General features: G+C 45.1%; 2 protein-coding genes across 3 annotated transcripts in view; one reads left to right on the top strand and one right to left on the bottom strand.

Moving 5' to 3' along the window:
* Positions 1-23762, bottom strand: part of LOC142558612 (agrin-like) — a 521743-nt gene that overhangs the window by 477958 nt on the left and 20023 nt on the right. The gene's annotated exons all lie outside the window — the stretch shown is intronic.
* LOC142557867 (uncharacterized) lies at positions 1108-8190 on the top strand. The gene is made up of 4 exons (XM_075670082.1): positions 1108-1291; positions 1381-1613; positions 2159-2266; positions 7886-8190. Exons 1-4 carry the CDS (start codon positions 1164-1166, stop codon positions 8188-8190), a joined length of 774 nt encoding a protein of 257 aa, XP_075526197.1. The 5' UTR covers positions 1108-1163.

Here is a 23762-nt window from a genome sequence, read left to right as displayed (position 1 = left end):
AGGTTTTCTTAGGTTAGGCTACGTTAGCGCAAGTAGCGTTACTGCGGCGCGGTCTATTCTGCCGTTATAAAGTTGTTACGCCGTGCGGATTTTCGTCTTTGAGTCTCAGCCACGTTAGGTTAGGTTAGCGTAAAAGGCGTTAAGGTGGCGCGGCGTATTCTCACAGCGGTTACGCCGTGAGGAGTATTGTCTTTTAATCTCGGCCGTGTTTGCTTAGGTTATCGTTAGGTTAGGTTAATGGAAGAGGCGTTAGGGCAGCGCGACGTATTCTCATACCGGCTGCAAGGGCGTCGAGCGTCACTGGTGGCCTTTCAGCCACTTGCGTTCAAACGCGGTTGCTAAGGCACTCTGGCGTCCAGATATTCAATATATGCGGCCGGGCCTCCCCTATGGTCCCTGCTGCTCCCACGGAAACATCTGTGATGTTATTTACAAGGCACATCACCGTAAGGCGCGAGAAAGCTATGGTTCGGCACGACTGACTTAGCAGGAGCGCCGCAGGTGCGAGACGGTCGCCAAGTGGGGCGTCAGTGCCCGGTAATTCACCTATTTGACCGCGCCGGCAGCCAGCGTCTGAGCGTAAACAAACTCGACTCTGCTCTGCAATGTCGGCACGCCTAGGAACAAACGCATACAGCACGCGCTAAGAAACCTCCTCCGAGTGCCTAGGCACAGTCATAAATTCAAGGAGCAAAAGCCCCCACATTTTCTCTCTCGCGCCCGCTCTTACTTGCGCCTGCGCACAAACGGCTGGCGATCCTTCCAATTAACGTCTCGTCACCGGACGCGAGCCCTTCATCCGGCCGGTATCAAGTAGCCTATTGATGAATATTAGAGAGGTTTAGCTTGTCCGGAAAGCCGCCCCGTTAGCGTTGGGGCGTTTTACCGGGTGCGAACTGCGCATGCGCATGACTTTACCGGATACCGTATTGCGTTACCGGATTGCCGGATTCCGGTACCGTCCGCTCCGACCCAGGTGGCCAGATTACCGCGTCTACACCGACGACCAAATAAGCCGAGTCAAGACAAGCCAAAAAAACAAAACAAAGAACTACAAAATGGCTGTCCCTCCTGTGGTTCGTTCGCGTAGGCGATTTATGCCGAGCGATGATATTATTATATTACAAGAAGTGCTAAAACATAACCCGTTCGACGATCCCACGATGTGGGTGAAGATCAGCGAGAAACTTAGCGAACTCACGCAAGTGGTTCGCAATCTCCGCAGCGTGAGAGAACGGCTGGACCTCCTCCTGGCACAGTTCTTGCGGGACGACATAAAAAACAGGAAAAAGTAAGTGTTCCAGACGTTTATTACTCGTCGATATCCTAAGCTAACACGTTTCGGCCAAATTTTCTAAATGTGCCTGTTTGCTTTTCTAGATCAGGGACGGAGGAAGTTTACGAGGTAGTGCACAGGCTGCTACAGCAGGTAGCAGACCTGGCACGCGAGTACAGCTACCGACCACCAAGATCAGCGGTGCGGAGCCACCGCGGCACTAATAAGGGTAGGCCTGTCTGCGCTGCTGCGAGCGCCGCAGGTGCAAAGCAGCGCCAGCCCAGCACCCGCAAGACAGCTGCCATGGAGTGCTTCGCTGCCTCGTCTACTGATTGTGGTAGGAGACTTAATACTTCACTTTTTCTTTTATTCTTCTTTGGGGGGAGGGGGGGGGGGGGTTGACGTGCATGAGTTGAGATGTTAGCACTCAACTCGATTGCTAAATACAATGCTGCATGCCCTTGTGCCATACCATATGCATTGCTATCATTATTCATTTCACACCTAAGATTGGTCGCTATGTGGCTTCCTGAAAGCTTGCATTCAAGTATGCATACCATGTTCATTTTATTTAGCCGTGTAGCTGCAGTTTTGAATCATGAGAGCCAAGTAATTACTGTAATTACCGTAATCTAAATGCCTCAAGCCTGCAATTTTTATGGGACCGCGTTTTAAAATGTGTAAATTATGTAGAACTGTGCTGCTGCTTCCTTTTGAAAGTGCAGTTTTCTCCCACAAATTCTTTAGGCAAACATTTCACCACGCGCGCCTCCCTATGATTGAACTGTTGGGAACCAGTACAAGGAACCTGCCCTAAGTGTTAGCAAAGCTACTGGTTTTGTTTTAAATTTCATGAAATTTTGTGCTCTTTTCTATCTGTAGGGGAGAACAGCGACGTGCACGTATTCGTACCAGAGCCAGAAGAGGAGCCTGACGACCCAGGCAGGTGGGCCTCAAGTGGGTGGCCTGCATCGCCTGAGCCATGTTGTCGTATGTAAAAGTACCTTATTCTCAGTGCATATGATGAAAGCTCAGTAAAATAGTGCCGCTTGTACTCGATTCTTCAAGTAATCTGTTACCTGTTGTCTTGAGGAAGACATTGTTAATGTGCTCATATAATAGGCGCCACTTCGTGGGTGACCGCAGAACTCGTTTACTCTATCAGTATCCTGGTGCTTTGAATTGTCAATTAATTCTTCCTCATCTTGTCTTCTGGTTAGCTCAGGCGGTGGAGGAACTCTCCTGGAAAGGCATTAGTCCAAGATTGAATCCCAAGGCCAGGATGAATTTTCTTGGAACTGTGCAGCTTTCTTTAAAGAAAAAAAGGAGGGGGGGGGGGTTTCCTAGTCGCTGTAGGCTACTTTCAGATGGATAACACAACTCTTTCCTTTCATGAAACTTCCCCCACATTGCTGATTTCCACAGAACAGTGCATTTGCTCATACTGTGTTCCGAGTTCGTTGGATAGCAGCATTTCTTGAAGCTAGTCTGGATAATCACCAGACTGACTTTATGGCCTGCGCGTCGAAGGAACTCCATTAGCTCATAAATATTGTTAGCTTTTTCACGAATGTAGATCAAAATTTTTTGCAATGAGTATGAGGCAATAGGTCATTTTGCATACCATTCCAGAAAATAAAGGGTGACCTATATTGAAATAAATACGGTAGTCCTGCATAAATGAGAAAATATTGCCAGACACTGCAATTATTAGCTGTCAGTCAGTAACATAAAACTGCTGATGTGAGTGGCAGATTTAGGACTTCTGAAATATCAGGGAACAATTTTTTTAGACCCTTAAACATGCAGATAACATTAAAATGTTAAAACACTAAACAATAGAAACAAATAACATCGATTATATTCCTGAATCTATGGAAGCCACATAGAGAGTTTGATTGTACTCTGCAGATTTGTCAATGACCTGATTCATGTGCAAATCTTATACTCCATTTTTTTTACACCTCAAGGGCAGCTGGCAAGTCCCAGTGACTTCGCACGTGAAAACCCCACACAGAGGTCGCCAGTGGGGACAGGTGGTAATGACGCCCGTTTGCCATTGCAAGGTAACTATCTTATTCGTTTCACTCCCTCTTGCACCATAAATAAGGTATATACAGTATATATATACTGTATATACAACTGCTTGTATGTATATACAAGCAGTTGTGTATACAGACTCCCTAAGTGTCGTGAAAGCCTTGTTGTCAATCTGTAAGCATAAAAATCCCGTACTTATTTAGCTCTATTCCGAGCTGTGTAAAGCTTATCTTGCCAATCATCATATCATTATATGCTGTGTACCCAGCCATAGGGGAACCAAGGGTAACATTCTGGCGGACCAGATGGCCACATCAATTGCATAACATGCTGTTAATCCTACCGCTGCTGTCCCTGTCACAGATCCGAAGCCTTTCTTACGAAGGAAACTGCGAAACCACTGGCAATGCATGTGGAACATAGAAACAAATAATAAACTGCAGGTGATAAAGCCACAATTAGGTTCTTGGCCCTCTGCAACAAAAACAGATTTCCTATTCGAACAAATTTCCTATTCTGTCATCTCAGAATAGGACCCACATTTGGAACTCCCCCCCCCCCCCATAATGTTATACTTTCTAGAAATGAACCTTCAACCTGTTGTAGATGCTGGGAGAGGGTGACCATCCTCCACATCTCACTTGAGTGTCGGGAAGCCGAAGCTGAGAGAAATAAACATTTTCCTCTGGCATAGCGGTATTGTATCCCGCTTCACCCGGCTATGTTTCTTGGCAAAGTACCGCATTTTAACGCCAAAGCTGTCCTCAGTTTCTTCAATGATGTTGTCCTACATGTTATTAGTCCCATACATTCGTAGCGCTCCCTCTCTTCAGAGGATGCCGCTGTGATAGCAGCATTGCATAACACATGCCTCCAGGACCTTGTGTCTCAAGGGCTCTGGTGAGGCCATAGTGCTGTGGCCAGTCTTTGATTCTGACATGCTTTGTATATCATCATTTTCGTAATGTACTTTAAGGCTGATAGTACACGTCGTTAGCCATCGCCATAACCTTACTACATGTAGATTTTACAGCCTTTAGAGCCACTATTTTTTAGGCCCCTTTACAGCCACGTCACATCAACTTAATAGAATGTATCACTCCACTGCGAAATCACTAAACACTGGCATGGTACTCTTTGGCCATACCTGGCCCTTGCGCCAATAAAAACCACACATTCATTCATTCATTTCCCTCTGGCACCACAGGCACGCTGTATACATTGTGGTACTAGCAGTGCAGCCAGTAATAGTAAGGCCAGTATTTTATGCTTCAATAATATAACTGATTGGATGCTGCCAACTGCCTACTTAACACATTCCGAATGCTTTCTGTCAGCACTTGCATAAATAATAATCATCAAGTGAGGCCACATTGGTAATGATGGTAGTTTTTAAACACACTATTGGTGTATGTCATATAACTGTCCCCTTGCCTATAAAAGTATTGTCACACCTATATGGTCATACTGTTTGTAGTATGTACAATTCAGCAAAGCTGCATTAGTCCAGTGAATACTGCATGTCTGAAATTCAAGTGAAAAGCCAATTTTCAGCACTGCTTTACTGCAGTTAGTGCCAGTACTGCCTGATGTTACAGAATTCCTAAACGCACACTCAGGCAATATTAAATTTTGCATTTTAAGAGCTTCCTGCAAATGCAACGGGCACCTGCCATGGGACCGTGCATGGCAACAGCAGCAGCAGCAACAGACCATTGCCACCTGCTGCCCCTATACAAGCGACCCTTCGTGTACGAAGGACACCACTGAGAGGTAAATAACTTTCTTCACAAAGAACCTGGTGTCACAAGCGCTTGTCTGCCTTACTGACCAAGTCTGGCAGTAGGGTGCAGTGGAATGCAGTGGAGTGCTTCGTGTTACGCTCATGTATGTTTTGCGCACTGTTGTTACCACAGTCTTCGGTTCCGGTGGTCACTGCAAACTCGTCAGTTGAATTGGCGCATAGCATAGGCTCGTGAATTGCGCAGTTCGGCACTTGTTTGCAGACAGTTGCATATTCCGACCATGGTCGAGCTTGTGGTTCTGCAGTGTTACACCGGGTGCGAACTGCGTGGTGCTTTCTTTTGCTTTCATTGTAGCAAGTGTGAAGTGTTATTCATGTATGAGTGGACAATTCTGAAAATTAGTGTGAATGGTTTGAGGATTGGGCCAGTTCCATGACATGACTGTTTGGTTTTCTGCATGCTGTGCAAGGAGCTGTCACCAAAAAAATTGGGAAGGAGAGCAGGACCGAGCCATGCAGCAAGCAAGGAACATAGAATTACCACGTAGTTAACTTTTGCGACCTTAAGAGGAAGGTTTAGCTCAGGAGCTTCAATCTAAATCCACAGAAAATGAGATATCATTTTTATTAGCAACCATTGCACCGAATTTGATGAAATTTGTTGCATCTCAAAGAAAAAGATTAAATCTAATGACTGTTGGTAGTAAATTTTTTATTTACGCTGTCAATTTTAAAAATAAAAATGGCTTAAAATCCGAAATTTTCTGAAAAGGTTACTGTGAAGTTTACAGCGATGTAGCACAGTAAGGAAAAATAATATAACTCCGTGAATTGCATCTAACTGTACATTTAAAGCGGACATAGTTGACATGGTATGCATGGTTCTGAAATAGACCACTAACATGTGAGTAGGACTTTCGCAATACTCTTATAAACAGTGTAGCAAATCCACGCACAATATAAATTGATGTCGAATTTGTTTTGAGTGCAGTAATGGGCGTAGCTTACAGAACTGCGCATCTGTTCTTGGTGGAGAGCTACAAAGTTGTAAACTTCGTGCTTTTATTTTTTTGCAAACTTACGAAGTTCTCGAAAAAAAAAGATTCAGGCCTTAAATCATAGTTTCGCTTCCAACAGTCGCTAGACTTTTTTTCTCTCAAGTGCAACTAATTTCATAAAAATTGGCCTAGTGGCCGATTGTAATACATGGTTTCAATAAGCGTTTCTGCGTTTCACGTTCTGCAATCACGCTAAAACTTCTACTTTACATTTTTGGGTGAGCTAAACAGTGGTTACTGGCCCGTTGTGGCTTCTGATGCATTCAGAAAGGGGTGTTGTATTTAGCATGCGACAGAAGGAGGGTGGTAGGGGTTTGTACACCCAGATCAGGCTGTTCTATTATTTTTTTCGATACGGCCATTTTTTTTGTTTTTAATGGTACCTTCAACAATGTTGCACGTTGACCCCTTAACGAACTGTACACGAGGCATCAATGTATCTGTTGTGCAGGTGCCAGTATGTTGTGAATATGTGGCACGGGGTACCTGTCGGGCATTGTGACACTGTTCAGTGCTCGATAATACCCGCAAGGACGCCAGTCACCGGATGATTGCTTAGGAACCATGTGAAGGGGAGATGCCCAAGGACTGGAAGATGGTTGGATGACACCCAACTCCAACATATGGTCGAATTCCTGTCGTGCCACCACCAGTTTCTCGGGCGACAATCGACATAGTCGAGCGTAAACCGGTGGTCCAGTAGTGGTGATGTGGTGAAACACGTCGTGTATTACTGGGGATCCCACTTGGCGCTGGTGTGTCTGGTCAGAAAATTGGCTCAGTATGGAAGTGAAACGAAGAGGGCCTGCTGGCTTGATCAGCATAGGGCTGAGCAGCGTATGTCTTGAAGGCTTGCCTTTTACATCGCTTTGTGACACAGGGTCCTGTAACTTCCGGTTATGCACGTCGACTAACAGTCCGAAGTGGCGCAGAAAATCCTCCCTGAGAATGATGAATTTCACGTCGGCTACTATGAAAATCCATTGTAGCGTTCTCTGCAGGCCCAGACTGACAGATGCACGTTGCAGCAGTCAGTAACCTACTGGAGCAAAGCTTCTTTGAGCTGGGGATAAGCTGCGGTTCGCAACCGCTTTCTCGATGCTTGAAGAATCTGTTCATTTTCACGTATGTTCCCAACGTGCTCTGCTTCACGTTGTACTTGGTCATCATGTGCTGTCGCAATTCGCCATTCTTCAAAGCCTGCAAAATTTCCACCTTAGTCGCCAAGTTGTTGGCTTCGTACTTCTCCCGCTTTGCCGGCGTTGCCATCACCGTAGCACAGGATGGTGGTGGCATGCAAAACATGGTCACAACGAAAAGAGACAACTCCGCAAGAAGAGATGATGCCGACTCGACAACACAAGGAAAAATGGCATCGAAGGCGCAGTGGCGCAAAGAAAGAAGACACTGACATTCGGCGACGCTGCGCTGCTTTACCACACTTTCGTGTAGCGGCAACCGTCAGCATTTGTCTGAATTAAGCGGTGTGGGGCCGAATTCTGACAAATTAACGAAGGTTTGGGCCCATAGACTACCATGCACTTTGGCCGGGACCAATAGAGCCATCCGAATTACCCAAATTTCCAAATTAACGGGTGTCGCATTAATGAGCTTTTACTGTAGTGTCCCTGAGTACAAGACACACGTGTGTGTCCTTGTACTCAATGCTGCGTTTGTCGCCTTCAAAAAAGCACTGCTTGTGCTTCAAAGCATGAAGTTCAGAAACGCTTCATAACATTTCTTATGTTCCTTGTTTGATTTGTGCAGGCACACGAGGGCATAATGAAGCCACCCTGGCGTATCTGGAGGCCCGGTCAGACCAAGAAATGCAGATGCGCATGCTCGGTCATGAACTTGACCGGGAGAGACTGGCGCTCCAGATACGCCAGCACGACGACAAGATGCAGCTCCACATCCGCCAGCATGACGACAACGTGAGGCTGAGGGAGCAGGAGCTTGAGCTGCGAAAAACTGAGCTGGCCGCACTTCTTGAGGAACGGCGGAGCAGCCAAGTGTACCAGACTGCCCAGCTGGAGCTGATCAAAGCTTTAACAGAAAAGCTCCAAAAATAGTGTTAATTGTACCTGATGCTCCAGTTTCTTGTTCAGTGCTCTTTTTTCTCTCTTTTCTTACTCTCAATTCACATGCATGATGCTCCCATTTCTTGTTCACTGCTCTTTTTCTTTCTTTTCTTAATCTCGGTACATACAGATCATGGTGCACTATTTTAAAACAATTAAATTAGGGGGTTTTACGTACCAGAACCAATATTTGATAGCGAGGCACGCCGTAGTGTGGGACTCCGTAAATTTGCACCACCTGCGATTTTTTAATGTGTACCTAAATTTCAGTACACAGTGTTTTCACATTACGCGCACTGTTTTAGCATGTTCTGATCGGATAGTGAAGGGTACACTACCTTGCACAAGTTGAGGTGTATCTTTGCTGTGAAGTTTTTAAGCCATGAGAATGAATGCTCGGGTTTTGTGTTTAATTCATGTGTTCCTCATCAGCCACACTAATTCTGCTTATTTAGCGATTATTTATTAAGTTGCCATAAGTGTTCCATGTTTTGCTCACGCATAGAGGATGCCTTGTCTTCAGAATGCACGATGCCCCAATTTTTATTCAATATTTATTTTCTTTTTCTTTTGTTAGTCAGTTCGTACAGATCATGGTGCACTGCTTTAACTGGTTTAGTTTTAATAGAAATTGTTGATGCGCCACTTTGTCAGACACTTTTCCATAATCTAAGAAAATGGCATCAGTTTGTATGTTGGTGTCAAAGTTCACATGCAAATCATGAATGAAAATGGACAGTTGTCTCGCATAAGAAACCCCTTTTGAAAGCCACGCTGGGATGAATGAAAAGTATTTTTATCGAGAAATGCCACGATATGAGAGTAAATGACATGCTGAATGATTTTGCACGGGACACTTAATGACAATCACCACCATCAATCAGCCTATTTGATGTCCAATACAGGACAAAGGCTTCTTCCTGTGATCTCCGATGACCCCTGTCCTGTGCCAATAGATTCCAGCTATCACCTGCGAATTTCTTTTCATCACCCCACATAGTCTTCTGCCGGCCTCGGCTGCGCTTTCTTTCTCTTGGTGCCGATTCTGTAACCCTAATGGTCCACTGATTACCTAACCAACTCATTATATGGCCTGCCCAGCTCCATTTTTTCTCTTAATGCCAATTAGAGTATTGGCTACCCGTTTGCTCTCTTCCTGTCTCGTAACGTTACACCTAACATTCTTCATTCCATAGCTCTTTGTGCGGTCCTTAACTTGTTTCTGAGCTTCTTTGTCAGTCTCAAGTTTCTGCCTCATATGTCAGCACTGGCAGAATGCACTGATTGTACACCTTTCTTTTTAATGATAATGGTAAGCTTCTAGTCAGTATCTGACAATGCGTGCTGAATGCGCTCCAGCCCATTTTTATTCTTCTATGAATTTCCTTCTCATGATCAGTGTGCCCTGAGTAATTGACCTAGGTGACCATACTCCTTCACAGACTCGAGAGGCTGACTGGCGATCCTGAACTCTTGTTCCCTTGCCCAACTATTTATGATCATCTTTGTCTTCTGCATGTTAATCTTCAGCCCCACTCTTATACTTTCTCTGTTGAGGTCCTAAATTATTTCTTATAACTCGTCCCCAGTGTTGCTGAATGGGACAATGTCATCTGCAAATCGAAGGTTGCTGAGATATTTACCATTGATCCTTGCTTCTAAGCCTTCCTACTTTACTTCTTCCAAGCGCGCAGAAAATAGCAATGGAGAGATTGTGTCTCCTTGTGTGACCCCACTCTTTATAGGTATCTTCCTACTTGTGTAGGATAAGGTAGCTGTGGAATCTCGGTAGATGTTTTCCAAGATATTTACATAAGCAGTCTGTACTCCTTGATTAGGTAATGCCTCTACGACTGCTGGTATCTCTATGGGATCAAACGCCTTTTCTTAATCTATGAAAGCCATATAGAGAAGCTGATTGTGCTCTGCGGATTTAACCTGATTGATGGCATGGATACGATCCAATGTTGAGTATCCTTGCATGGAACCTGCCTGTTCCCTTGGTTGACTGAAGTCCAGTGTTGCCCTTATTCAATTGGAGATTATCTTGGCGATTACAAAACACTGGAAGTAAGCTAATGGGCCTATAATTTTTCAATTCTTTAATGTCTTGTTTTGTGGATTATTATAATATTGCCATTCCTTCAGTTCTCTGGGACTCTTGAAGTCCATAGACACTCAGATAAAGGGCCGCTAGTTTTTCAAGCATTATGTCTCCTTTATCGTTGATTAAATCGACTGGTAGTCCATCTTCTGCCGCTTTCCCCTGTTTTATGTCTTGCAAAGGCCTTTTTAACTTCTAATGATATAGGGCAGTACTTTAGTGGGCAATCTTCTTTTGCCAGATTTGAAGATAGGATCGACCTACTGCACTTTCCAATCGTTTGGCATGTGACCTACAGAGAGTGAATGATAAAATAAAATACACAGATATGTAGTAATGGTATGTCTGGTGTCCTTTAACAGCTTGGAATTAATATCAATGGCGCTTGTCGATGAAGAAAGCTTAGTGTTATATAACAAAGATAAATTTCCATCATGAAATATTGTGATAGCAGGCATAGTAGACGGAGTTCTGGCCGGTGGCGTAGGCAAATATGTGCTAAAAACGATGTTAAAGGTGTTATCACATTCGAGATCTCCAGTAGTTTCTCCGAATTCGTTAGAGTGACAACGTGATTCAATAGGGTTGACGACCTTCCAAAATTTCCTCGGTTTATCATTTAACAATTTTGTCAAATCGCAGTCGAAAACTTTGTGCTTATCATTGCGCAGGGCAATCAGGCAGGAATTCTCAGCAGTATAATATCACTGCCACGCATTAGACAAGGCTCTCAGCTTAGCAGCACAAAACAAGCGCTGTTTTTCTGCCTTCTTATCTCTTTAGTGCCTTAGTGTACCGTAGCTTTTGGGGGTTTTCATAGAAAATAAATTTCGGAATGAATTTGTTGGATGCTCACGTGTTGTTAAGGATGCCTAGTCCTCAGAATGCACGATGCCCCAATTTCTTGTTCAATTTTTTTTTTTCTGAGTCTCAATTCATACGGATCATGATGCACACTTTCAGAATGCCTGGACAGGGTAGCAAAGTGTACACTACCTTGCACAGGTTGAGGTACAATATCATTGCTGTGATGTTTTCAAGCCATGAGAATCAATAGCCACATTTTGTTTAATTCACGTGTTCCTCGTCGACCACGCTATTGTAATTCTGCTTTATTTAAAGATTATTTATGAGTCATCGCAAGTGTTCAGTTCTTTGCTCACGTGTTGAGGATGCCTAGTCTTCGGAATGCACGATGCATCAATTTTTCATTCCCTGCTTACTTTTTTCCCCTCTCTTTTTGTAATCTCAGTTCACGCAGATCGTGGTGCACTGCGTTAGAATGTTATGGCAGGTAAGTGCACAATGTGTTGCACAGGTTGAAGTACAATATCTTTGCTGTGATTTTTTCAAGCCATGAGAATGAATAGTCACATTTTATGGTCAATTTCATGTTCATCAACTGTTATTCTAGTTCTGTTTATTTAAGAATTGTTTATTGTGCCGTGTGTCCAGTGCTTTGTCCATGCAAATCATGGTACAATTCTTTAGAAGGCAGGGCAGTGAAGTGTACACTGCATTGCAGTTTGAAGTGCAATATTTTCACTGTTAATTACATCTCTATTAAAATATTTGTCTGAGTATTCTTGTCCGTTGTCGTGCTGCCATGTTGCCAGGAGGCTTAGTTTTCATGATATGCGAAGTCCATCTCTTGTTCTCTGGTTTTTCCCTTTATTTTCAGTTTGTACAACTAAATGTAAAACACTCTAACTTGTAGTCCTTGCATGTCACAGATGTTACCAACATGTGGGGCACAAACGAAGTAGCTCATTAGCGAAAGTCATGTTGGAATCAGTCGTTATATTTTCCTCTGCAGATTAACATGTTACTATGCAGCCTTCTCTGTGTTAACACGCCTGTGAACCTTAATTCTAATCAATTTCTGTGGACACAATACAAGCAACATACGGCATTCAGAACTTTCTTGCTACTTTTGTGTTGCAGATTATGAATGTTTCAGTAACTTGCCGACATTCACTCACCTAAATTCAATTTAGCTTTATTTTCATTTCAGACAAAGGTTTCTGGACTAAAAGCTGCTTTTTAGCAGCTTCACTAGGTCCAGAAACACAGGCAATGCACAACACAAATGTCCAAAGAAAAGCCACACAGCAAACAGAGTAACACAAAAAAACATAATACGCAAAGGGTCTCGTGCTATACATGCCGAAGTACATCATACACAAACAACAAAGAAAAAATTGTGCATATTGTTACGAGGTTAAAAGTAGTCAGACGTATATTTACAGGATATTTACGATAATCGTAGCGGCTGACAAGACGGTAGACAGCGCAGACAGTCCAGAGCATCGTCTTCCGACCAAGCTGACATCATCTTCGTCAGCATGTCACAATATGTATGGTAAACAAACGTATTGACACTTTTCATGGAGCAGTTTGTTGTAGAGAAATGAGATGGCGCACCGCACGTCTCCTCAGTGACAGCACACGAATATGAAACCATTACCGCTTCCACCTTGCTTCTGTACAATCAGCTGTTGGAAATAGAACTGAGTTTTCGCTAGTGCACTGTGCTCCAATCATGTGGATTGAAGACGTAAAGTAGTTGGCTGCAAAAGTGGTGGCTAGCATACTAAGGAATGGAATGAATCTGTGCAGCAAAATTAGTGGACTGTTTCTGCAATTGTCCGCACATGTTACCGGCACTTCAAGATGTACGGCTTTCTTCGAGGATACAGAAATTTGCTCATCCACCAGCGTTGTATCGTTAACCTTCAAAGAAAGTGCTTCAGCCCCGGGATGACGGCAAGAGTCAGTATCGCTCGTTAAACACAGACAAAGAGAGTAGCGCCGCTTCGTGTCATAGTACGTTCCTGCACAGTATCTACAAACATCTAACCCAACTGGCACAAAATCTTACACCCACTCTATTGCCAACGTGTTAATAAGTGAATGGGCACACACTTGAATATGCATGCCATATACGCACAATAAATAAGGGACTGCAATTATAACACACGAATGGTCGAAGCCGAATGCTTTGTGACGGTCCACAAGAGTAAGCGAGCTGCTAACAATAAGACACCTTTGCTCCAAGATATTGCAATGTACACAATGGCCACGTTTCAAGCCTCGCGCGCAGCAAGAACAAATTTGTCGCAAGTGAGCACACCCACAAGTGTTTAGGCAGAAATAATCAGATGGTGGACCGCACCAAGGAAATTTGAGTCAGAAATGTGACAAGCCGCTGGTTCAAAAATTTGCCATATAAAGAACGAAGAGCAAAACACTTATCCTGATTCAATTCATGAACGGAAAGTTTGGATAGCTTGGAATATGTATTTAGCCTTGCTTTTAAAACAAGCACGCTGTTTGGACATAGCATAATCTACTTCCAAAGCACTTTTGCATGTTCTCCGAAACTGGAGTCAAAGCTTCGTGTCATCCACGCAGTTACCATCTACGACACCTTCCAAAAAAGATGTTTGCTAAGCCACACCAGCGTCATACACACCCACTGTAAACGCGGAGGCAATGGACGCAGTTGAGGCAAGCAATGGATGCGTCGCCACATGATCAAAACATGGCAGCGGCCACAGGACTGTCATGAAAAGGGTCAATAAAGGAAAGTTGCATCATTTAACATGCGAGCAATGCAACAATGGCAGGCACGTTACGTTTTCAAATTTACAAATATACTGCAGCAGTCATTCATTTGCGAAAACTATTGTGTGATCATACCCAGTCAGAATAAAGGAATATTATGTTTTAGTGACTGAAATTTGCAACTAATTCGAAAGTGGGGAATGAAACACGTTCCTTGTTTATGTGTTCACAATTTACTGCTGTGGTGTTAAATTCAATATGGAAGCTAGGAATTCTATAAATTTGAGTCGCAAAAGAAAAAGTTCGCACAATACGAGAATAGAGAGGTTTAGCTTGTCCGGTATTTGGGTAAATCCATGTGGGCGTTGGGGCGGAGGCGTAAACGTGAGCGGCCTGGACAGTGCAGAGCTCAAACAGACAAAACAGCTAATGTTGCCTTAACCAAGTGTATTCCACTTTGCTGCTGGTGTAAATTTTGGGCACTGGCATAACCGTGTTGCTGCCAAAAATTTACACCCGCAACAATGTAAAATACACTTGGTTGCTGCAATATTAACCATTTTCGTCTGTTCGAGCTCTACGATACCAGGTGGCTACATCATGTAGGCCACTCCTGTTCCCGCCTCCTCGCCAACACTCCGTCCACCTGCGTTTACCCGAATACCAGACAAGCTAAACCTCTCTAATAATATCACTGTTCTATTTTTGTAGAAAAAGAATAATTGTGCACCGACTAAACATGTGGGTAAAAAAAGAAAGGGCGTTGTAAACGCAAGGGAAAATGGCTCGGTGTCTGACTTCTTGTGTCAGCTCAGTTTCCCTATATTTTCGCGGCCGAATACCCCATGCACGACACTACGTTCCTTCACACGATTCAAGGGACCTTACACTCGACCACTTCACGCTGTGGGTGAGAGGATCAAGAGACCGACGAACACTCCCAAGCATCACCAAGGAATCCGGACGTCTGTGTACTCACAGCTGAAGAGTTTCACTGATGGACCATCTAAAGAACAAGCGGGCAGCTTGCCATGCCCAGAACAGCAAGCAGCTGTAAGGGGGGTCCAAGTGCTGCTCAACAACTGCAACACTGACATTGCCAATCTCACACGTATTCTTGACTGCCTGAGTTGCAGCAATCTTGAAATTCAAGTCTTAATGCCAGTATTCAAGGGCACGTTCCTGACGACGAGCTTGAGGCAGAATACAGCACTGCAGCAGATTATGACAATCGGGTCATGGTACGCTGGACGAATTGCTCTGCCAGACCGCCACTCTGGAACGACTTGAATGCGACCCGCAGTGCAGTTTCTGCTCAACCTTATCTGGCCGCAACTAACATGGCATTGTCGCATTTAGGATTATGACTGCTTAAGCTTAGCATTCCAATTTTTAGAGGAGACGTTCCCCAATTAGCAGAATTTTGGGAACAGTCTGAAGAAAACTGCCCAACGCAGTGCGACACTATTGCACAAGACCAAGTTCCACTACTTGAGGAATTGCCTTGTAGATAAGGCAGCAGCGTCGATTGCTGGTTTACTGACCACAGAATGTTATGTGGATGCCGTCGAGTTTCTTACGTAAAGGTTCGGTGACCAAAAGAAGACTGAACAGTGTCACTTGTCAACCCAAGAAACTTTCCGCATGTCATGTCGGGAACACGATGCAAGGTCTCCAGAAGTTGTATGATGCCACGTAACTGCATATTCATTGCCTTTCTGCATCGAACCTACCAGCCCTTAGTTTTTCGGGAATGCTGGCAGACGTCATGCGGAACGCCTTGTCATGTAACATGTACTTGATCTTGTGCAAGAGAAGTGCAGAGAGGCGCTAAGGGGACTTAGCATTGCCAACCCTCTGGGAAATGTTTTGGGACAAATGGTAGCAGCCAAGTTGAAAGAGCTGCTCAACTTTACCAGAGTAGAATTAGAAAGCCAGGTGAAGTGCTTCACATAAGCGGCATGCGTTCGGAAGGTGTACATACATCGAAAAGTCACGAGACCACAGCACCACTTTTGCATAATGCGCCTTTGGTGAGAAGTGCATTTCTTCTGCTAATCAAAGAACCATTCCACACGAACCTGTGATGCTAAGCTCTCTCTGGCTGAGAAAAAGGAACAGCTAGATTAGGACAATTGTTGCTTCAGATGTATGTCACGAGTTCACCAGTCAAGATCTTGTCATGTAAAGCTCACTTAGTCTCGCAATAAGGTTACGACCAAAGGTTGTTGGTGAGACAAGAATCGCTTTCAACACAGGTCCGTGCGTTTCAGCACTCCATCAGGCACTGAAAGGCGTAGAATCGTGAAAGTTGCTTTGCATAACTAGTACAATGCCCAAGTCTTCACAGTGCAAGCAATCATGGTGCCATATGCCGCTACATTTCTGCACCATCCATCGACAACAACTTTGTGGGACAAGTAAGACTTAAAGGCAAATTTCTTGCAGATTAGCGGCGTTTCTTTGAAGCAAATGCCAAATCCGGACTTTGTTTGGTCATCGGGTGAGAACATCTCTGGAAGGTATTGACTGGAGAACTTGAATGGAGCACAGATATCTAAGGATTAGTCGCAGTAAATTCCATCATTGGATGGACACTCCAAGAACCAAGTCAAAGCAAAGCATTCATCGAACGCAATACGAACTTGATGGTCTGTGCACTGTAAGTGGCAAGTCTTTCTGATCACAAAATGTTACAGATTTTGCAGCCCTTTTGGTGACTGACTCAAAGCAATGGGTAGCGCTCAGCAAAGCGACTCAATCACTTACAAGTCTCTAGAGCGATTTGAAGAGACTAACAGCAAATCTAATGGCAAATGTATTGTCACGCTACTGTGGGAAGAGGGCAAGCATTTATTCAGAGATAACTGTGATACAGCTCTCACTTGCCTTAGTAAGCTGGTTAAAATGCTAACGCAACGTGACACAACTACAGCTTGGACAAGACCTCACATTGAAGAAAGCAGTACTTTGCGGCAAGCAGTTTGAGGAAGTCCTTAAGCAGCAACCGCACATTCATGCTGCCGGCTCATCAGAAACCATCGATCTTTGCATACAACTCGCCAAACGCGACGTGTCGACAGGAAACGCAACACAGTTGAGCAACCTCAGACAAAGCATTCCTGTCACTGGTGCGGTAGACAAGGAACACACCCCAAATAAGAGTCCAGCATCAAAAGTGCTGCAAAAAGGGACGTTTCACCACTGTATGCTGATCATCACGCATGCTTCATCATCTGAAATTAAAGGGACACTAAAGTTTAGTATTAAGTCAACGTGGACTGTTGAAATACCATCTCAGAAACCTCGAAACGCTTGTTTCGTGCCAAGGAGAAACTTATTTTAAGAGAAAATACGTTCTGAAGCGTCCGCGTACCTCTAGCGCAGTTCAAGTCGCCCGCCCTCCGATCGAGGAGTACTGACATCATGGTCTCTCAGTGACATTGCGCCGTCGGTGAGTAGAACGGCGTCCACAGACGGTGCTACGGCTTTTCTGCGCAAAACGCAAACGCGCGGCCAGAAACAGAGCCAAGGCAGAGCCGACAGCAGAGCGAAAGCGGGAGTATGGCGGCTGGCGGAAGGAGAAACGCGCGACCATAAGCTGGTACTTCATTCTATGACGCAAACTTCGACGCTCGTCGCAATGGACCCTGACAACGACAGATTCTCTCGCGATGCTGGGCTCAACTTCAGCGATTTGAGCACAGACGAGCGCGACCTGCTGCTGAGGGCTCGTGCTGCCAGCGTCGTTGCGTACTACGACGGCGGCCTCGACACCGGCTCTCCGGAGCGGGAAAGTAACGAGGGCTTCCCACGACATCACATGGATGTGGCATTCTCGCTGCTTGTTCCAAATGAAAGTTTCGCAAGCCAGCAGAACCCGCACAGCACGACGCACGGCGGTGTCCCATGCGAGCGAGGAAGGCGCCTGCAGGCGAATACCGTCGGGCGCCCGGGAAACCGCGCCGGAGTGCGGCAACGTGACGCCACCTTAGTTTATACAAATTCAGTAATGAACTTCAAGATAGTATGCTCAAGCATAAACTGGGAAGTTATAATTAACCGTAATCCCTATATTTTTCTTAACGCATGAGAAGTATTATAATTAATATGCTCAACAGCGCATCAGTGCACGTGTTTCGTTCGAAGATGTTTTCTTTTAAAGAAATGCTGCCTAAGACTTGCCAATGTCTCTGCCGAGAGATTTCAATTATACAATGATGCAGTTGCACGGCACTCTCAGAAAGCTTACAAGACGACTTTCGTAGACATTGTAAAGCTATAAGAATAGCCGCTACTCCGTCTATATGAAGCAGAAGACTGGGATGAATTTTTATTCAGCACTGGTACACATTGATGTGCCTGAAATGTATTCTTCAGGGAGACGGTTGTACTGGTAGCATCCGTTTTGCCACATTTGGAACCTATCTGGAATCTCCCCAAGTGCCGCATTTTCTATGGACGAATTATATTTATATTTATGCATAAATCCCTGGTAAGCCATTGTAAATCCCCCTCCTTAGGCCACTACGTGTGGTACAGCCTTGCACCAGTACAAGCTGAAAGCGACGACAGACGGGAATTTTTCGCCCTCCTCTGTGACTGCTTCAGGGCACCAAGCGTCCACTAAACAGTGAAGCCAACCAAAAGAATGCGTATCATTTGTGTCGCCTAAAGCACTGTGTGCCGCGTAGGTGCGGAACAGGCCGCGTGCACCTCTCTGAGGGCGACGCGCCACTATGGCTTCGATGCGCTTTCTCGCTCCCGAGCGTAACCCAGCTGTGAATTCCAACTTTGGTGGCTATGGCGCTATAGTTATCCAATTTCCGCAAAGCAGTATGCTTTCTTTTCAATTATTGGTGTACTGCATTATTCCAGCTCTCCCATATAATAACGAAGCCATAAACAAAGTATCGTGGAGCCATTTAACAAACTTTTTGGCACTGCATTGCTTTCGTCGGAGCTCTGATACTATCAGTCCAAGCATGTCCACTTTGCGTGTCTATCTGCACTTTCTCGTACTTTTGTCGCCCTTACATATAAAGCATAACATGCCCTATAACCACCTCACAAACCTTTTTCCCATTTACCCAAGAACTAGCAACCCCGTCATTTTGTACTCCATTAATAAGAAGCCCACACAATTGCCTGTATGCTCAATAAATGTCTCTGCGATAGAGTGCAGAGGAGCCTCTTGGATATGGACCAGAAAAAACACCTGCCACTATGCTATTGTTCGTAGTTTGCACCATCTGTTCAAGCATTACGCTTAGTCACCGTAGGCTGTTTCAAGAACTGTTTTTTAGGCATCCGTATGGTATTACTTACGTACAAGCAAATGTAAATGTTTTGTAAATCCGACGACCAGTTAGGACATCGGACTTCGTCTGAAAACATAGCCACGACCGAAGTCGCTGTTAGGTGTTACACGCCCAAGCATAATTTCAGCCTTAATGCTTGGCTATTTATAAGGAAAGGGGCATAAAACACATGAAAGTTACAATGCAACACACTACCATCTTTATCAATGGCCGAGCGTCGAATAAGACCGCGGTAGATCAAAGTAAATAGGAACACGTACATCAAATGAAAAAGATAAGAAAAACTAGATCCTTAGATTTAATCTGTTCAAAGAAGGGCGATTTGAGGAGAGCTGGCAATCGAGTAAATAGTGTGTGGTAACACACGGGTCCGGTGCCTACATACCAGCGGTAAACTCTACGCGTTAACGAAATTCGTCCTAAAGTCGTGCGACACACAGCGTAAATTGCCGGCGAGGTAACGCGACACTACTGTTGCTGATGACATCACCAAGGTGCACCGAAACAAGCCATTGATGCGACCTTCTTCCGCTAGCTGTTGTTGCCATCAATGCATAACGGTTCGTTCGAGACTGCCACTTCAAGAGGCAATACTTGTGGCTAATCCAGGCGCGCAAAGAGAAAAACCGAGGCGACGGCGTTCGACTCACGGTGTGCGTAGAGCAGCAGCCCGGTGACTAGTCCCACCAGCAGCAGGGCAGCGGCGGCGAGCGCGAGTGCGGCCAACGTGCGCGCAGCAGCCGGCAGAGTGGACGCGGGGCCAACTCCGCCGCGAGCAGCCTGCTTGGAGGCTGCCTCCATGCGGACACGTGCGTGCCGCCACACGCTCTGGCCGCCGGGAGAAGAAGCAGCGGCTCCCCCCGGGGGAGAGCGGGCGAGGAGCCTTCCCGTGCGACCTCTGACTCCCCGCCCACGAGGAAAGGAAGCGATACGTCGGAGGGAGCGCGCGCCAATCCGTAGCGGGCACGCCGCGCCTCGCCACGCGAACGGGAAACGATCGTTCTCGGGAGACAAACTTTGCTCGGTGCAGCCCATCATATCCCTATGCACACTGCATTCAGAATGGGTAGCGGACGTCATGCACATTCAGTAGAGCATCGTAGCACAGGTACGTATAAGAGGAAGCAACGACACTACTTCTTACAGACCATACGCTAACCTCATGCAGCTTCTTTCCGAGTCGACTAACAGCCCCCATTTCATTCATCTGCTTTTTCCTCTCTACACCAGCTCATTGGAGACACTCAACGAAGGTCAGACATTCACAAGGTTGTTCAAGAGTTCAGGCATCCTAAATCGCGAATAGAATATCGTAATACATTGACTAGCTTAGCATTCTTGGGCTCGCACCTGAAAAATCTGACGTTGATTTAGACATACGTGAACTTCACGAAATTTAACAGCATATGTCAGCTTGCCAGAGGTACGATTAATGTGTAACGTCTACTTTCTTTAGGTGCGTCGGCTCGAAGAGGGAGCGATGAAGTTGGGCTTGTTTACTATGCCACTTGTTTCCCGATCGCCATAGGTTCGGCAGCGTGAGTGTTATGATATATATTACTATGTAGCCTGATTAAATGCGTCACTCCACTGCCTACAATTTATTTATAGGCACGCTTAATACAAACATTATGGTACTTTTGTTATCTGATGCGCGAATAACCGAAAGAAACTACTTTCCTGAATAACCGGACACCTGCGATGGTTTCTGCGGTAATAGAGATGATGTACAATTTGGACTGCAACAGAACTTGTGCGCATGAGCCGAGCTCGTGTGATGAGGCTTCGAATCCGCTCCCCACAGGATCGCGAAGGATCTTTATTTCGATATTAATTATATGGACACTGCTGGTGAATTTCTGCTGTCGGTGTCCCCGTCGCCGTTATACGTCACCCTATAAAGTTTATCTGCAGAAATATAAATTAATTATATATAAATTAATGTGCAGAAAACTAAAGTAATGTTTAACAGTCTTGGTAGAGTACAGCAGTGTGCGATATAGGTAGCGATGCACTGGAAGTAGTAAGGGAATACATCTACTTAAGGCAGGTAGTGACCGCGGATCCGGGTCATGAGACTTAAATATTCAGAAGAATAAGAATGGGCTGGGGTGCGTTTGGCAGGCATTCTCAGATCATTAACAACAGGTTGTCATTATCCCTCAAAAGAAAAGTGTATAGCAACTGTGTCTTACCAGTACTCACGTACGGGGCTGAAATCTGGAGGCTTACGAAAAGGGTCATACTTAAACTGAGGACGACGCAACGAGCTATGGAAAGAAGAATGATGGGTGTAACGTTAAGGGATGATAAAACAGGAGATCGGGTGAGGGATCAAACGCGAGTTAATGACATCTTAGTTGAAATCAAGAAAAAGAAATGGGGGCATGGGCAGGACATGTAATGAGGATGGAAGATAACCGATGGTCATTAAGGGTTACGGACTGGATTCCAAGGGAAGGGAAGCGTAGCAGGGGGCGGCAGAAAGTTAGGTGGGCGGATTAGATTAAGAAGTTTGCAGGGACGACATGGCTACAATTAGTGCACGATCGGGGTAGTTGGAGAAGTATATGAGAGGCGTTTGCCCTGCAGTGGGCGTAACCAGGATGATGATGATGATGATGCTAAAGTTCACGGGCCATAAAATCGTAGCCACGCACCGCATGCTCTGTCTGCGAGCGAAAGTGGGCGAAGGTGAGCCGGCGATTGTAGCTCAATCTCGCGCACGCAACGCAGGAAGCGCGTCGCCTTCGGTCGGCGCAAGAGTTCGGAGGTAGGGGGGCGGGGCGTTCTATTCTGGACGCCCATGCGTGCCTGGGCGGGCCGCTGTACCTTGAAAGCCGTCTACGACGGGCACGGAATCCACGCTGCGCTTTGTCTTAGCGACTTGGTTCGCCTTGATGCGAGCGGTAGCACCAAGTTCAATTCGCTCGCTGCCACTGCCGCGTTTCCTCACTGCAGGATTTAGACAGCAGGTATACGTAGTCATCGAGCGAGGTGTCTTCAAGCGTTCTTGTGCGTGCGTTACATCATGCGTGTTTATTTAGTTAGTATAGCAGTGTTTGCAAGTTTATACGGCCTATGAAACTATTATCCTAAGTTCTTATAGCTCGTAGAGTCCACTAATTTGCACTCGCAATCGATGCTCCAACTTCCGCGCGAAACTGCGACCTCTTTCTTTAATGATCAGTGCCGTAAAGATGATTAGATAGATAGATAGATAGATAGATAGATAGATAGATAGATAGATAGATAGATAGATAGATAGATAGATAGATAGATAGATAGATAGATAGATAGATAGATAGATAGATAGATAGATAGATAGATAGATAGATAGATAGATAGATAGATAGATAGATAGAAGTTGAAGTATTTCAAGAAAGCTAATCGCACTAAAGCAGCGAACAGAACGAAATAGAAATACCGCCCTCTTGTATCGCTACAGTTCCGAAGCATGGTGTCGTAATCGATGCAATACAATGTCAATTCGCACAATCCCCGACAGCATAGATCGTATACCTAAGTTCGATATTCTAGTAGTAAATCCCTGAAGCAAAGGCCCAACCTAATTTGGTGCAATCAAGGTTACCACTCACCAAGGCTGTTCATTCCATGGAGACACATGAATTATCGTTCAATTGCTCCTTTTTAATCATACACATTACAATTTATCTCTATCTGTGCAAACCAATGATGAACTGTACGATATAGCGAAACACGAATGTGTCCATTCTTATCAGAGTTCTTTGAAGTCTTTCGGAAGTGTCACTGAAAAAAATTGCTGTCTCTCCCGTACTCGAGAGCAAATGTAAGCATGAAATCGCAACAGGCAAAGCAGATTGGTTGGAGATGATACTAGCAACAATCTAAAGACGTGTGTAGTGCATGTTAACAGCGGCACACCCCGCCGCACAGCACCGCACCACGCCATACTGTGCAATGGTCCATATGGACGCTGCCCAGCTACAATAAAAAAAACCGACTGAAGGCAGTATGACAGTCAGCGAAAGACACAAGAAAGACAGTGCGAACTGCTCAGCTAGAAGAAGGAACGTGCCTAAAAAGGCGCCACGCCTCATGGCGCCATCTCTTGTGGCACGCAAAACCTGCTTCACGGAACCCACGGACCACCGGCGTTAAAAAGTGCCCAGGCAACCCTGTCTCAGCGCCAGAAGATGACAATGAATTGTATAATTCCCTGTATCTGCCTTTTGAATGTCGTCCCTCCCTATTGGAAATGACAAATAAAACTGCACGGTATTTGAAGTTACTGCTTGAGTGATATTGCGAACGAACATAAGGAAGAACTTGGAAACAATTTTTCTTGTAACTTGTTTGGGCAGCAAATAGCGTGTGTAATGTGGTACTGTAGAAATAGTTGGGGTTCAAAGGCCACATTTTCTTAAGTTTTACCAGGTTGCCCAAATGATGTTTTGTTCTCGCAATTTGGCCAGATATCCTCGTTTGAGTTGCCGGATTACGAATCAGGCTTTTGGCTCAAGGTCACTTGAAGGTCGCCGACAATGGGAGCTAAAAGCATTTCATGTCTAAAACATCGCTAAAGTCGG

The sequence above is a fragment of the Dermacentor variabilis genome, chromosome 9 (genome assembly GCF_050947875.1).
Source record: "Dermacentor variabilis isolate Ectoservices chromosome 9, ASM5094787v1, whole genome shotgun sequence".
Taxonomy (NCBI): Eukaryota; Metazoa; Arthropoda; class Arachnida; order Ixodida; family Ixodidae; genus Dermacentor; species Dermacentor variabilis.
Note: the sequence above shows the minus strand (reverse complement) of the source record. Positions and strands in the feature narration are given on the sequence as shown.